At 35.9% G+C, this 13,786-nt stretch overlaps 1 protein-coding gene across 1 annotated transcript; it reads left to right on the top strand.

The window, feature by feature from the left end:
* Positions 1-885: 885 nt before the first annotated feature.
* LOC115430186 (thyrotropin receptor-like) lies at positions 886-13,385 on the top strand. The gene is made up of 11 exons (XM_030150095.1): positions 886-1,049; positions 1,144-1,215; positions 1,920-1,994; positions 3,295-3,369; positions 5,331-5,405; positions 5,495-5,572; positions 5,815-5,883; positions 6,010-6,087; positions 8,428-8,616; positions 11,110-12,166; positions 13,149-13,385. The coding sequence occupies exons 1-11, from the start codon at positions 886-888 to the stop codon at positions 13,383-13,385; spliced, it is 2,169 nt and encodes a 722-aa protein (XP_030005955.1).
* Positions 13,386-13,786: the final 401 nt, after the last annotated feature.

Raw genomic sequence — 13,786 nt, 5'->3', positions numbered from 1 at the left:
AAATTGGCAAAAGTAAAATCTTCAGAACTCGTTTATTGCAAGAAATATGAAAGAATTTTGTATCATATGATGTGAAAATGCCCATAAATGTAAGCGAAAATGTTCAAAAGCCAATATGTAGCATAGTTCAGAAAGTTGACCTGATTGAGCAAAATGAATGTGATTTTTGGATTCAGCACCAAAATTATCCTAAATCAGCTCAAAAAACTTCAACAGTAAATTTGTTGTTGACCAGTGTTATAGAAGAGCTGAAAACTGAGACTTTTTCCTCTGGTATTTTGTATTAATGCTTTGTAACTCTGAAAATATGTTTTAGAATAATTGTGTCTTTCCTTTTAAATCCATGCATACAGTCTGTGTACATGATTTTCGAGTGTTGTTCTTTATATTCCTGTTCAGTCACTTCCCACTGACAGAAGGCCTGCACTGACCTGTAAACATACGCTGTTGATCTATAAATAGGCTGAATGTATATTGATAATTTATATTAGTTTATATCCTTTTATATGTGGTTTTAGGTGGATGTACAGTTAACGCAGCGTCATGGACAGGCCCTGTCTAGATCTGAGGCTGCTGGTGTGGTGGCGCCCTCTAGTGGCTGTTGACAGAAACTCAACTTATTTATAAAGTACTTTAACCCTTTAAACCCGAAGCCTAAAATGATCCGCCTGGACTTTTTTTTTCTTGTGTGTGTGAAGGAAACATATTTTCCTCACAAACACACACCCCACGTCTGCATATTTACCTTTTTTTTGTTCATCAGTGAGGATTTTATTTTGAAGGTTTGCAGCAGAAGTCTTCACTGTCCTGTTCGTCCACTGATGTGAACCCAAGCAGCTCAAACCTGGATCTGAGCTCTGCCGCAGTTTCCACAGTGGAACCAACATGACTCACACATGCAGTCTTCTGTTTCTCCTTCTCATCACTGTTGGGACCACTCTTCCTTTGAAACTCTGTCCATCTTCTTGTCGATGTGACCAGGACGTCCACAGTGTGACATGTTTTGGAGCTGAGGTCATGCCACTTTTTCACGTCGGCATACGGGAAGTGTAAGTAAAGAAAACCTTTGACATTTGTTCAGATCCTGTGAATATTCCTGGTTTAAAGGCAGACAGATCCCACTGGGCTTCCTTCATCTTTCAGGTGGCTGGTGGGATCCAGGTTTTCTTCTGTTCCTGAAGATGCCTTTAGCAACTTGGTCAACGTTTCTCACATGTAAGAAGATCTGGTTTTTCTCCAAAACAACTGGCACATCTGAGCGCCCTAATTTTTATTTTTAAGTTGATTTATTTTGAATATGGAAATGATACAAGCTTCCTGATTGCTACTAATTGACTTCTTTGTAAAACATAATATAGAAATGAAAATTCATGGAAGCAAAAAATAATCATACACACACAAAAGAAAAAAAAGTCATATTCGAAAAGGAGTGAGAAGAAGCAGAGCTGATATTAGCTCTGACCCCTGTGTCTAAACCAACAATATGTACACACATACATACACATCTATCTACACACACACACACACACACACACATTCCATCATATACATATATACATACACTTACATATACATACATACACATATATGCATTTACACACATATACATGCCCATGCACATACACTTACATATACATGTACAAATACATATATATACTGCTACATAATAAATAAAACTGTATTGCAAATATATAATGGAAATATATAAGAAGGTGAAGTTTATTTCTATAGCAACAAACAGAAATGCAAAAAAACAAAACAAAACAAAAAAACCCTGCCATTCATGCATTCTGGATCTTAGCTCCACCCCCTCTGGGACTAGACGTTGGTCCACCTTTACTCCAGTCATGTCCCTGGAACATGGATGAACCTTTGAGTCAGTGAATCGTCCTTTTCTTTGCCTTTTGTTTTCTCTTCAGATCCATATTTGATGATGTGAATATAAAACACCTTGAAAGGCATTCGTTCCACAACCTGTCCTGGATCACCCACATGTATGTAACCACAGCTGTGTTCGCAGTCTGCTTTTATCTGCAGCCTACGATGGAATTCACTTCATAACACTGATCTACAAGGAAAAGGCTTCTAGTGTACCAGTAGTTCAACTTTACCAAATCTGAGTCACTAATGAAGAAAAATGAAGTCAAAAGTGCTGGTTGGTTTAAGTTTCTCAGATACAGTGTTAAGCCAAAATGTGAAATTCTGAGATTTAATGAGTGAATGTGTTTTATTCAAAAGGAATATTTGTCTCAGAACTACAGATCCACCTTAAAACAGTGTCTGCACATGACAACACATTCACTTTTCAGGTTCCATCTGTGGAACATTTACAAATCCATTGTATAAATGCACATAAACCAACATATATGTGCACAGGTGTCAAACGTGCGGCCCGGGGGCCAAATGCGACCCGCCAAAGGGTCCAGTCCGGCCCTTGGATGAGTTTGTGAAATGCAAAAATTACAATGAAGATATTAACAATCCTTTTAGTTCAGGTTCCACATTCCGACTAATTCAATCTCAGATGGGTAGGACCAGTAAAATACGATCATAACAACATATGAATAATGACAACTCCAAATTTTTCTCTTTGTAAAAGTAAATATTTTCATGTATTTACACTAAAACAAAGTATAATTTCATAAAAAATGTGAATAACCTGAACAAATATGAATAACCTGAAATGTCTTAAGAGAAGTACTGTAAGTACAATTTTAACAATATTCTGTCTGTTATTAAATGTTTTGTGTGTTTGTAGATCCACTGTGATCTGTCAGTTCTAATGAACATGTGGAAATGATAAACTGAGGCAGAATAGTGTTAAAATTACACTGATTTTTTCAGTTTGTTCATGTTATTCACATTGTTTTAAAGGATAGTTTGTGGATATAAACACTTTCATAATGTAAATTTACTTTTTTCGCTCTAAAACATAGAGAAAAGTTTGGAGTCGACATTATTTATATATTATTATGTTATATTGTTATAAATGTTGTATTATTTCACTGATCCGGCCCACTTCAGATCAAATTTAGCTGAATGTGGCCCCTGAATTATAAGGAGTTTGACAGCCCTGTATATGTGGTACAACACACCATCATATATATTGAAAACATGAGCTAAACCAGCACTTTTGATTTTTTTTTTTTCTCTCTAATTCATCTTATTAAAGTATGTAAAGTTTAGCACATTTAATGTCTGCAGCAGATATTTACTCAGAAACTGTAGAGCAGTGTCGTTTGCAGAGTGTGATGCTCTTATAGAAGTGTAACTTTAGTTTGTTTGTGCTTCCAGACAACTGAATGGTTTAAAAACCCTGTCCTCCATTCACCCAGAGGCATTCAAGGACCTGCCACATTTAAAGTACCTGTGAGTCAAACTTAGCCGTTTTTCTGGTAAATGAGGTCAATTACAGATCAGTAATTACAAAAGTTATCCATTATTCATACACTGTAAAAAAAAAAAATCTGTAATTTAACAGAATTTTCACTGTTTATTTGACAGATTTTTCCTGTATTTTTAAGATACAGGAAAATATCAATGAAATGACAAAAACAGACTGTGATTTTACATGTTAAATGGAAAATAACATGAAAAAACTGTACCTGTGAATAACCAGAAAATTTAAATTTTTTAAAAGACTTTTTTTTTCACAGAAAAATGCAGTTAAAATACATTTGCAAATGTATCGTAGTTTCACAAATAGTTATTTTCTATTTATGAGATTAAACTGTTAATTTAAAGTTTAATACTGTAAAAATAAATAAATAAATACATAAAATGATATAAAATTACTGACAGTTAACGGTAACAGAAGTATTTGTTCTGTCAGTTGAACCAGACTTGTTTGTTAATTGACAAATATCTTGTGTAATTACAGGAGGTTTCACAACAAAACTGTTGAATAAATGTATTTTTGTGAATGTATAACATGTATAAGCACTGATAAACTGTCCAAATACAGTTTTTATCAGTGGATTGGACAACTGAGTCTCATTGAAAATTTTATACAGTAATATATATATATATATTCACAACAAACATGTTGAATAAATGTATTTTTGTGAATGTGTAACATGTATAAGCACTGATAAACTGTCCAAATACAGTTTTTATCAGTGGATTGGACAACTGAGTCTCATTGAAAATTATTTATATATATATTTATAGGGAATTGGATTGTTTTAATACATGTAAATATTCTTTATTAAACATTAAAAAGTCAAAAAAAAAAAAAAAAAAGCAAAATCTCATGTAAAGTTAGGGCAAAAAAAAAGTATTTTAATTATGGAAAATTACCATATTTTTATGAGATGGTTATTTTCCATTATTTAACAGTATTTTTTTGGCACCCATTTTGCAGGAATAATACTGTTTTTTTATTTATTTATTTTTACAGTGTACACTACCAGTCCAAAGTTTGGACTCACCTGGTTTGTTTTTCTTTTCATGATTATTTCCACTGTAGATTCTCACTGAAGGCATCAAAACTATGAATGAACACAGATGGAATTATGGAGTTAAAAAACTGTGACATAACTCAAAGCATGTTTTATATTTTAGATTCTTCCAAACAGACACACTTTGCTTTTATTGCTGCTTTGCACATTCTTGTCATTCTCTGGATGAGCTTCATGAGGTAGTCACCTGACATGTTCTCCAACAGTCTGGAAGGAGTTCCCAGTGATGCTGAGCACTGGTTGTCCATCTGTGGTCCATCTAATGTCCTGTAAATGAGAAAGTGAGTCCAGACTTTTGATAGGTAGTGTGTGTGCCATATTTATTACTGAAGCCCAAACTGAAAATGAAGCCTAACAAAAGTCTGTTTTCAGTTAAAGAAAAACTTCTCAAAGCTTCAATGGCTTGGAGAAGTGTCTTTTTTTCTCTGGTCCACAGCATCTATATTCATATTCCATGTTTTAATTTCTGCTCTTGCAGCTTTAATGGTAACTACAAAACTAAATGTCTGGTAAAAATGATGTGGCATTCCCCAAGGCTCTGTTCTTGGGCCTCTACTATTCAACCTCTGCATACTTATTACCAAAATAAAACAAACTTCTACATAAAGATGTAACCAAGTGGATTAGCAGACAAGATCAGAGGAGGGAAAAAATGTATGTAAAACAGACTGGTCCAAAGGTGGACACTTGAGGGACTCCAAACAGCAGTAGAAAATACTACCAATGCAGATGTTCAATGTTCTGTATGATCTCACTTTGACGGCTGGTCATTTGAGACCGCCACAGTTTGATTCTGAAATTACTGACATGTTCCAATGCTCCTAGTCAAACATAAACCTGGTTTCTGACTCTTTTTTTGTTTTCCTCCAGTGGGATCATCAACACAGGTCTCAGCACCTTTCCTGTCCTACAGTACATCCAGGCCACTCAAGAGGATTTTGTTTTGTATGTACAACTTTTCATTAAATGCAATAATTTACTGGCTTTGTGGGTTTTTTTCTTCCTGTTCTAAAATATTTATACTCTTTTAACAGGGAGATTGTAGAGAATGTCTTCATAGAAGTCATACCTGCAAATGCTTTCAGGGGAATAACTGACAACACTCTGACAGTGTTAGTATATGTCTCTATATCTATATATGTACAGTTGCTTATCCTCTTCAATTACAGTAAAAATGAAGCAAAAATTCCAAACTGTCTATATAAATATTTATGAAAAACTTAACATACGAAAAATCCAATTCTAATAATAATAATAAGAAGAAGAATATGAATAACATGAATAAAATGTCTCACTGAATTTCATGAAGAAGCATATAATTGATTCATTTCCATATTTCTTGTCCATTTTCCAGCATGTTGAACAGTAACGGCCTTAAAGCGATCCAGAACTTTGCCTTCAATGGGAGCAGACTAGAGGAAGTGTACGACATTTTCAGTTACTATTGCAAATTAGCTAACACACGTATCTTCAGCACAGTCTGGTTTTTATTTGGTTAAGCATTCATTTTAAACAGTACTTCAGCCTTTATCTATTCTTTCTTTTGCAGCTATCTTCACAGGAATGTGGATTTGGACCAAATAGAAGAATTAGCTTTTTATGGAGGCATTTATGGCCCGACTCACATGTGAGTGATTGAAATGTACTTATTTACAAAAAGATAAATATAGTGACAAGAAAAAGTGTGAATCCTTGTGTTTTCTGCACTAACTGAAAATAATCTGTGATGTAAAAACAGCACGCTTTAGCTAAAAACATGCAGTCGATTAGTGAACACAGTTATTCACCCATAAAGAGCCAAACATCCACCGGTGACACAAACCATCTACTGACCCAAACTGTTTAATACCTGCTGATCCACGAATCCTATCAATACAGAGATGTGACCCATTAGGACCTTCAGAGGCTCCCTAGTTACCATGGAAACACTGTCATCTTCTACAACATTGATTCACCAGTAAAACCAGTGGAGTTTGATCAATGACAGTGGATGGACACAATGGGTTTATATATATATGTACAGGGTGGGGAAGCAAAATGTACACTGAACATTTAATTGTTTTTTCTCAGCAGACACTACGTCAGTTGTTTTGAACCCAAACATATACTGATGTCATAATCATACCTAACACTATTATTCATACCTTTTCACAAACTTTTGCCCATATGAGTAATCAGGAAAGCAAACGTCAAAGAGTGTGTGATTTGCTGAATGCACTCGTCACACCAAAGGAGATTTCAAAAATAGTTGGAGTGTCCATAAAGACTGTTTATAATGGAAAGAAGAGAATGACTATGAGCAAAACTATTTCCAGAAAGTCTGGAAGATACTATTAAAGAAGAATGGGAGAAGTTGTCACCCCAATATTTGAGGAACACTTGCACAAGTTTTAGGAAGCGTGTGAAGGCAGTTATTGAGAAAGAAGGAGGACACATAGAATAAAAACATTTTCTATTATGTACATTTTCTTGTGGCAAATAAATTCTCATGACTTTCAATAAACTAATTGGTCATACACTGTCTTTCAATCCCTGCCTCAAAATATTGTAAATTTTGCTTCCCCACCCTGTATATGTGTGTATATATATATATATATATATATATATATATATATATGTATATATATATATATATATATATATATATATATATATAAATGAACAAAAGTGAATAAAAAAATTCTTAAACAATAAATAACATGAGAAAAACTAGAAAAGCACTCAGACAGCGCAGACCTCCGCCAAGGCAGATCAGTCACCCCCCCCACACACACACACACACACACTGATCACCACCAAAATTTAATTATTTGTTCCTTGTGCCAGTATCAACATTTCCTGAAACTTTCATCCAAATCCATCCATAACTGTCTGAGTTATCTTGCACATGGACAGACACACAGACAAACCAACGCTGACAAAAACAGAACCTCCTTGGCGGAGGTAAAAAGCAAGAAACTGACTGAAAGGAAGTAGAAAAAAAACCAAGCAACAAAATGAATAAACACACAAATAATAAGTATCATGAAGAAAATAAGCCACAAACTGAACAAAATTGAAGAAAACATAATACAATAGGCAACAAAATGTAGAAAAATGATCAAAATAAGTAACAAAATGAACAAAAACTAATTATATAACAAGTAAAATTAATACAAATGAACAAAATGAATAAAAAATTAACAAAATAATGAGCCATGAATAAAATAAGGTTGTAGATGTTTGTTTTTATGTTCAGTTAATGATATATTTGACTGAAAATGTCACTTTTCTTCAGTTTTCTCTATTACTGATATAATAACCTTCAACTTTAATCTGAGCTTTTATAAACATCTACATTAAATAGTGGAAAATACCTGATTTCCACTCAAAAAAAAGTAAAATTCAGAGGATAGTATTAGAATAAATGATGATAACTCATTTAAGAAAGTTTAAAAACAGAGAAAAAAATCATTTAGGAACTGACACAAAAGTAGCACTGGGTCTGTACGGGTTAAATGTTCAAAGTGGTGAAAATATAAGTTAACGTTGGATTTAGGAACTGGTCAAACCTGCTCATGTATAATGGGACTTTTATTCCATGTATTCAGGTTTTATTCTACACAGTCTGAGTTTTATTCTGTTTATTCTGACTTTCACTCCATAACTGTCACTAATCACTGGTGTTTGCTCCTGGAGGATCCTGCTGGGTTTCTGTAAATTTGATTTGATAAAGCACTTTGTGACTCTGTCTGTGAAAAGTGCACTATAAATAAAATGTAGTTACGTACTTACTTATAAATTCAAGACAGTGTCCCTTATAAGAGCACCTACACATTTCCACATTTTCCCATAATCCTCTACACAGTTTGATCGATGCAGTTCTATAACAGTCGTACCTTTGGTCACATTAGCTCATAGTAAAGCTGGGGAAAACATAGCTTGGGCTGTGTGTACATGACTGACTCCCAGTGCGTTTGTTTTCCAGAGACCTTTCAGAAACCCACATTCTCTCTTTACCTTCAGTGGGTTTGGAGACCATTGAAAATCTTCGAGCTAAAAACACTTGGACTCTCAAAGCGCTGCCTCCGTTAAGAGCCTTTTTCCATTTACAAAGCGCTGAATTGACCTACTCCAGCCATTGTTGTGGACTCCAAATGCTCAGAAGATGGAGAGGGTAAGTTCGAGAATTCAGAGGAATGTTGGCAAATCTGTTCCTCCACTGCCTGTCTGGTCTTTTCGCTTCTGAACTCTGCTGTTTCCTGGGTCCGCTGTGTAGGCCTCGTCTTTAGATTTACAGTGTTCAAATGACACAACATATGAACGCCTACGTCAGGGATGGCAAACGACTTTTCTGTCAGGGGTCGCTTTCAGCCCAGTTTGATCTCCAGAAGGTCGGACCAGTAAAATAATAACATAACAGCCTATAAATAATGACAATTCCAAATGTTTACTCTTTGTTTTAATGCAAAATAACATTAAATGATGAAAGTATTTACATTTACAAACTATCCAAACAAAAAAAGGTGTGAACAACCTGAAAATGACCTGGAAGTTACTGACTTCTTCATGTATTAAGCTGGACTGTCATGGGTTGGCGAGTATTCTGTCTAATGCATTCTGCGATAATGGCAAATTTCATGTTATTCAGAGGCAGAAAACGCATTACTCTGAAGGAGGACAACATGACAACTGAAAAAACCAGCAGGATCTTCCAGGTGTTGTTGTGTCTAATACAGTGTGTCCATGGTAGACCATCTGAGGAGAAGACACTTCAGTAACACACGAAGAAGTCAGGAACTTCCAGGTCAAACCAAATCTGATACCAAAAATGTCAACATGAAAGCCCACATTTGGTCCATTTACTTATTTCCAAACTTTTAATTTGTGCATAAAATCAAAAGAATGAAAAACAACTCATTTTTGATTATTGATTTCTCCATGAATAATGAAATGAGTAACTGATGACGACTCATTTTTTCATTTTCCGATTGTGGATTCTCAGTTTAACATGAAAAGAATGAATGATACACAGATTAACCCTGTACAGCCTGAACCATTTCATCACTGATAGAAAATTCCAGTTCTTTGAAACTGGAGCCTTTATTGGTCCTTCTGAACAAACAAAACTTTTTTTTCAAATATCAATTTCCATGTATGAGTTTCCATTTTGTATCATATTTGATACATCTGGTCTCAGTGCTCAAATATTATTATTTTTGAACAAACAAAAACATAATAACACAAGCATGTCTAACAAATTGTTAATTCCTTTTCTAAATGGTCCCAGTTCTTCCTCCTTCATTAATGACAGTCTTCTAGTGTCACTGGAAAGGCCTCTGACCTCTGACCTGCTGTTTTTAATCCCCTTTTACATGTTTCTTTTATAATGTTTTAAATGTGTTTGTTTCTTTTATAATGTTTTAAATGTGTTTCTGTTTCTTTTATAATGTTTTAAATGTGTTTCTGTTTCTTTTATAATGTTTTAAATGTGTTTCTGTTTCTTTTATAATGTTTTAAATGTGTTTCTTTTATAATGTTTTAAATGTGTTTCTGTTTCTTTTATAATGTTTTAAATGTGTTTCTTTGCCTTTTATAATGTTTTAAATGTGTTTCTTTGTCTTTTATAATGTTTTAAATGTGTTTCTTTTATAATGTTTTAAATGTGTTTCTGTTTCTTTTATAATGTTTTAAATGTGTTTCTTTGCCTTTTATAATGTTTTAAATGTGTTTCTTTGTCTTTTATAATGTTTTAAATGTGTTTCTGTTCCTTTTATAACGTTTTAAATGTGTTTCTTTTTCCCTGTCGTTGCATTTCAGTGTCCTGTGTGAAGCACCTTGAATTGCCTTGTTGCTGAAATGTGCTATATAAATAAACTTGCCTTGCTCTGGTGAATGAACTCCTCCCCCTGGTGGATTATCTGTGTATTGCATGTACCTAATTGTATACATCAGGTTTTTCAAGGAAAAAAATATCACAATGATCATGGAAAGGGCTTCAAAACTCATGGATCAAATATGATACGTTTGGCGTTATAGGGTTAACAGGGCTGTAAGAAAATATCGGTTCTGCAATAAATCACGATATTTTATTTCACAATACTGTATCGATATTAAAAAGTACTGTATCAATATTTTTAGGTATTTATTCAAATGCAGATATTGTGGAGGTTCATTTTAGGTTTTTTTATTTTTCTTTGTTTATATCTTATTCTTATTTAACACTGTTTTATTCAATAATGTTCGTTCCTTTGTTGGGATTGAACTCAAATCCTGTTCTGATGTTAGTTGTGAACTAATAGAATCTGAACATTTGAACAGGATCTGAAACTGGAATGTCTGTAAAACACAATTTCAGTTTGAACACAGTGTGAACATTTTGTGATAGAACATTAGATCCTGTTGGGATCAAATACAAATGTGTTTAGGATTTGTGCAGATTTCTGCTGGAATTCAATTCTTCCAGGAAATAATCATTTAAAAAAAAAAAATTGTCTTTTTAACAGAATCATGGTATATCATGATATATCGCATCGTGATCCTAGTTTTGTGATTTGTATCGTATCACCAGTTTCTTGCTGATGCACAGCCCTAAGGGTTCACATGTTTTGTTTTTTAGTGACGTTTTAACTCCTGCTGATAAAATAATTCCCTCTCTTCTGTCTTCCAGACACTCTGAGGCAGTCATCTGTAACCTGACCAGAAGCAGGTGGAAGAACCCAGGCTCCTCTGCCGCTGCTGGAAATCAAACCCTGCAGGACTCTACAGACAGCGTGGACCCGTCCTCACCCAGCGGTCACTCCTCTGACCACACCCCCCTGTGTCCACATGCAGAGTGTGAGCAGGAGTTGTACGTGGCCTTTCCCACAGAAGGTCCTGCTGAAGCCTTGGACTCTGTGCTGTGTACTGAACTGAACTCAGACAGTCCTGGACTCCGGTGCACCCCCCTGCCTGACCCCTTTAACCCCTGTGAGGATGTGATGAGTCAGGGGTTCCTCAGGGTGCTGGTGTGGGCCGTCGGTCTGTTCGCCATCACGGCCAACACACTGGTGATCTTCATCCTTCTGACCAGTCGACAGAAGCCGTCCGTCACCCGTTTCCTCCTCGGTCACCTGGCCTTCGCAGACTTCTGTATGGGAACGTACCTGCTGATTATCGCCTCCGTCGACGTCTACACTCACTCTCGCTACTATCACTACGCTATCGCTTGGCAGACAGGACCTGGCTGCAGTCTAGCGGGGACGTTATCAGTGTTTGCCTGTGAACTGTCTGTCTACACTCTCACTTTAATCAGCGTTCACAGATGGCACGCCATCTTCTACGCCATCAGACTGGACAGTAGAATGCGCGTCCGCCATGCGGTGCTGCTGATGCTGGTGGGCTGGTTCCTGTGTGCGGTCCTGGCTCTGATGCCGGTGGTGGGTGTGAGCAGTTACCAGAAGGTCAGCGTCTGCTTACCCATGGACACGGACACGGCTGCGGCCCAGGCCTACGTGGTGTCCCTGCTCATGGTGAACGTGGTGGCCTTCACGGTGGTGTGTTTGTGTTACATCCACATCTACTGCATGGTGCACAACCCCCAGCACCAGTCCAGCAGATACGACACCGCCATGGCCAAACGCATGGCCGTTCTGGTTTTTACCAACTTCCTGTGTCTGGCGCCCATTTGTTTCTACGGCCTGTCTGCAGCTCTGCACCGGCCACTCATCACCGTCACCCACTCCAAGGTTCCACATCATCTTCAGACTCAAATCCTGAAGTTCTATCGCCACTTTTCATGCAGGAAAAATGTCAAAGCCATATACAGTACATGGTTGAAATGTGATATTTTAACAACAACAATTCAGGACGATTTTTAGAAAAGGGAAATCGTCAAATCGAACTTTAATCTGAGCTTTTAGGAACATCTACATGATCAGTGAATTAAAAATAGAAAAATATCAGATTTTCACTGAAAAAAATGCAAAATACAAAGAATAATATTAAAATAAATGGTGTTAAATCACACAGGAAACGCTTAGTTGAGAGAAAAATTCATTTGGGAACTGTCACAACAGTAGCACTGGGTCTGTATGGGTTGTCACATCCTGTAGACCTAGATTTGACTGAAAAAGTCACTTTTCTTCAGTTTTCTCTGTTTTTGATATAATAATCCTCAACTTTAGTCTGAGCTTTTATGAACATCTATATCAGGGCTGTCAAACTCATTTCAGTTCAGTTCCACATACAGACTAATATGATCTAAAGTGGGCCGGACCTGTAAAATAATATAAATAGGATAAGAACTTAGAAAGAATATCAACTCCAAAGTTTTTTCTTACATTTTTGAGTGAAAAAAGTCAAATTCCGTAATGAAAATGTTTACATTACAAAGTGTACTAGAACACAACACAAACAAATATGAACAACCTGAAAATTCTGTAGAAAAATAAGTGCAATTTTAACAATATCACGCTGTAGTTTATCATTTACACATGTGCATCACAGCTTACAGATCACAGTGGATCTACAAATACACAAAACATTTAGTAAAAGGCAGAATATTGGTAAAATTTCACATATTTCTCTGAAGACATTTCAGGTTGTTCACATTTTTTTGTAAGAGGTTAGTCTGTAAATGAAAATATTGATGTAATTTTACCTGTGATATGTAATTTTTGCCACTTTTTCTTCTCAAATTCCAGGCTTATTTGTGTTGTATCTTCGCAGGTGCTGCTGGTTCTTTTCTATCCTCTGAACTCTTGTGCACACCCATTTTTTTATGCTATTCTGACAAAGGCCTTCCACCAGGACGTCCTGATGCTGCTGAGCCGGATGGGGCTGTGTCCCAGGAAAGTGCACCTTTACCGGAGCAAACTTCTGGACATTAGCTGCAACCCTCCCATCACATCACAAAAGTTTCACGTACCGGAATCAGGTACTCCTGGCTCCGGGACGCATGTTTGACACCTGTGACGTAATGAAAACATAATTATGAATAATATGTTCCATTTCTGTAATTAAATCCTCATGAATCTTGGGAAGTGTTTATAGCAAAACAAATAAAAACAATACAATAAAATAAAGCTTAGACTTTCATTTTTTCCAGAGTGAGGTTTATTCCACTGGTCAACATTGTCAAAGTGTCTGAACTTGTTTAGCAGGTTTTTCTACCACCGGGCTGTCAAACCCATTTTAGTTCAGTTCCACATTCAGCCAAATCTGATCTGCAGTGGGCCCAACCAGTCAAATAAGAACAGAATAATATAGAAATAATGTCAACTCCAAACTTTTCTCTATGTTTTAGAGCGAAAAAAAGGTAAAATTAGATGTCTGCTGTAATTCAGTTCTTCAAGGAAATAATAATT

The sequence above is a fragment of the Sphaeramia orbicularis genome, chromosome 12, assembly GCF_902148855.1.
Source record: "Sphaeramia orbicularis chromosome 12, fSphaOr1.1, whole genome shotgun sequence".
Classification (NCBI taxonomy): Eukaryota; Metazoa; Chordata; class Actinopteri; order Kurtiformes; family Apogonidae; genus Sphaeramia; species Sphaeramia orbicularis.
The sequence above is the reverse complement of the archived record's forward strand: the minus strand, read 5'-3'. Positions and strand labels throughout refer to the sequence as shown.

What these genes read in the sequence shown, in the direction of transcription:
- LOC115430186 (XM_030150095.1), top strand. Translation starts at nt 886, where the DNA reads ATGACTCACACATGCAGTCTTCTGTTTCTCCTTCTCATCACTGTTGGG. An exon ending in CACGTCGGCATACGGGAAGT is followed by an intron (nt 1,050 to 1,143) that starts GTAAGTAAAGAA and finishes TTCATCTTTCAG; the next exon opens with GTGGCTGGTGGGATCCAGGT. An exon ending in ACTGACAACACTCTGACAGT is followed by an intron (nt 5,573 to 5,814) that starts GTTAGTATATGT and finishes TCCATTTTCCAG; the next exon opens with CATGTTGAACAGTAACGGCC.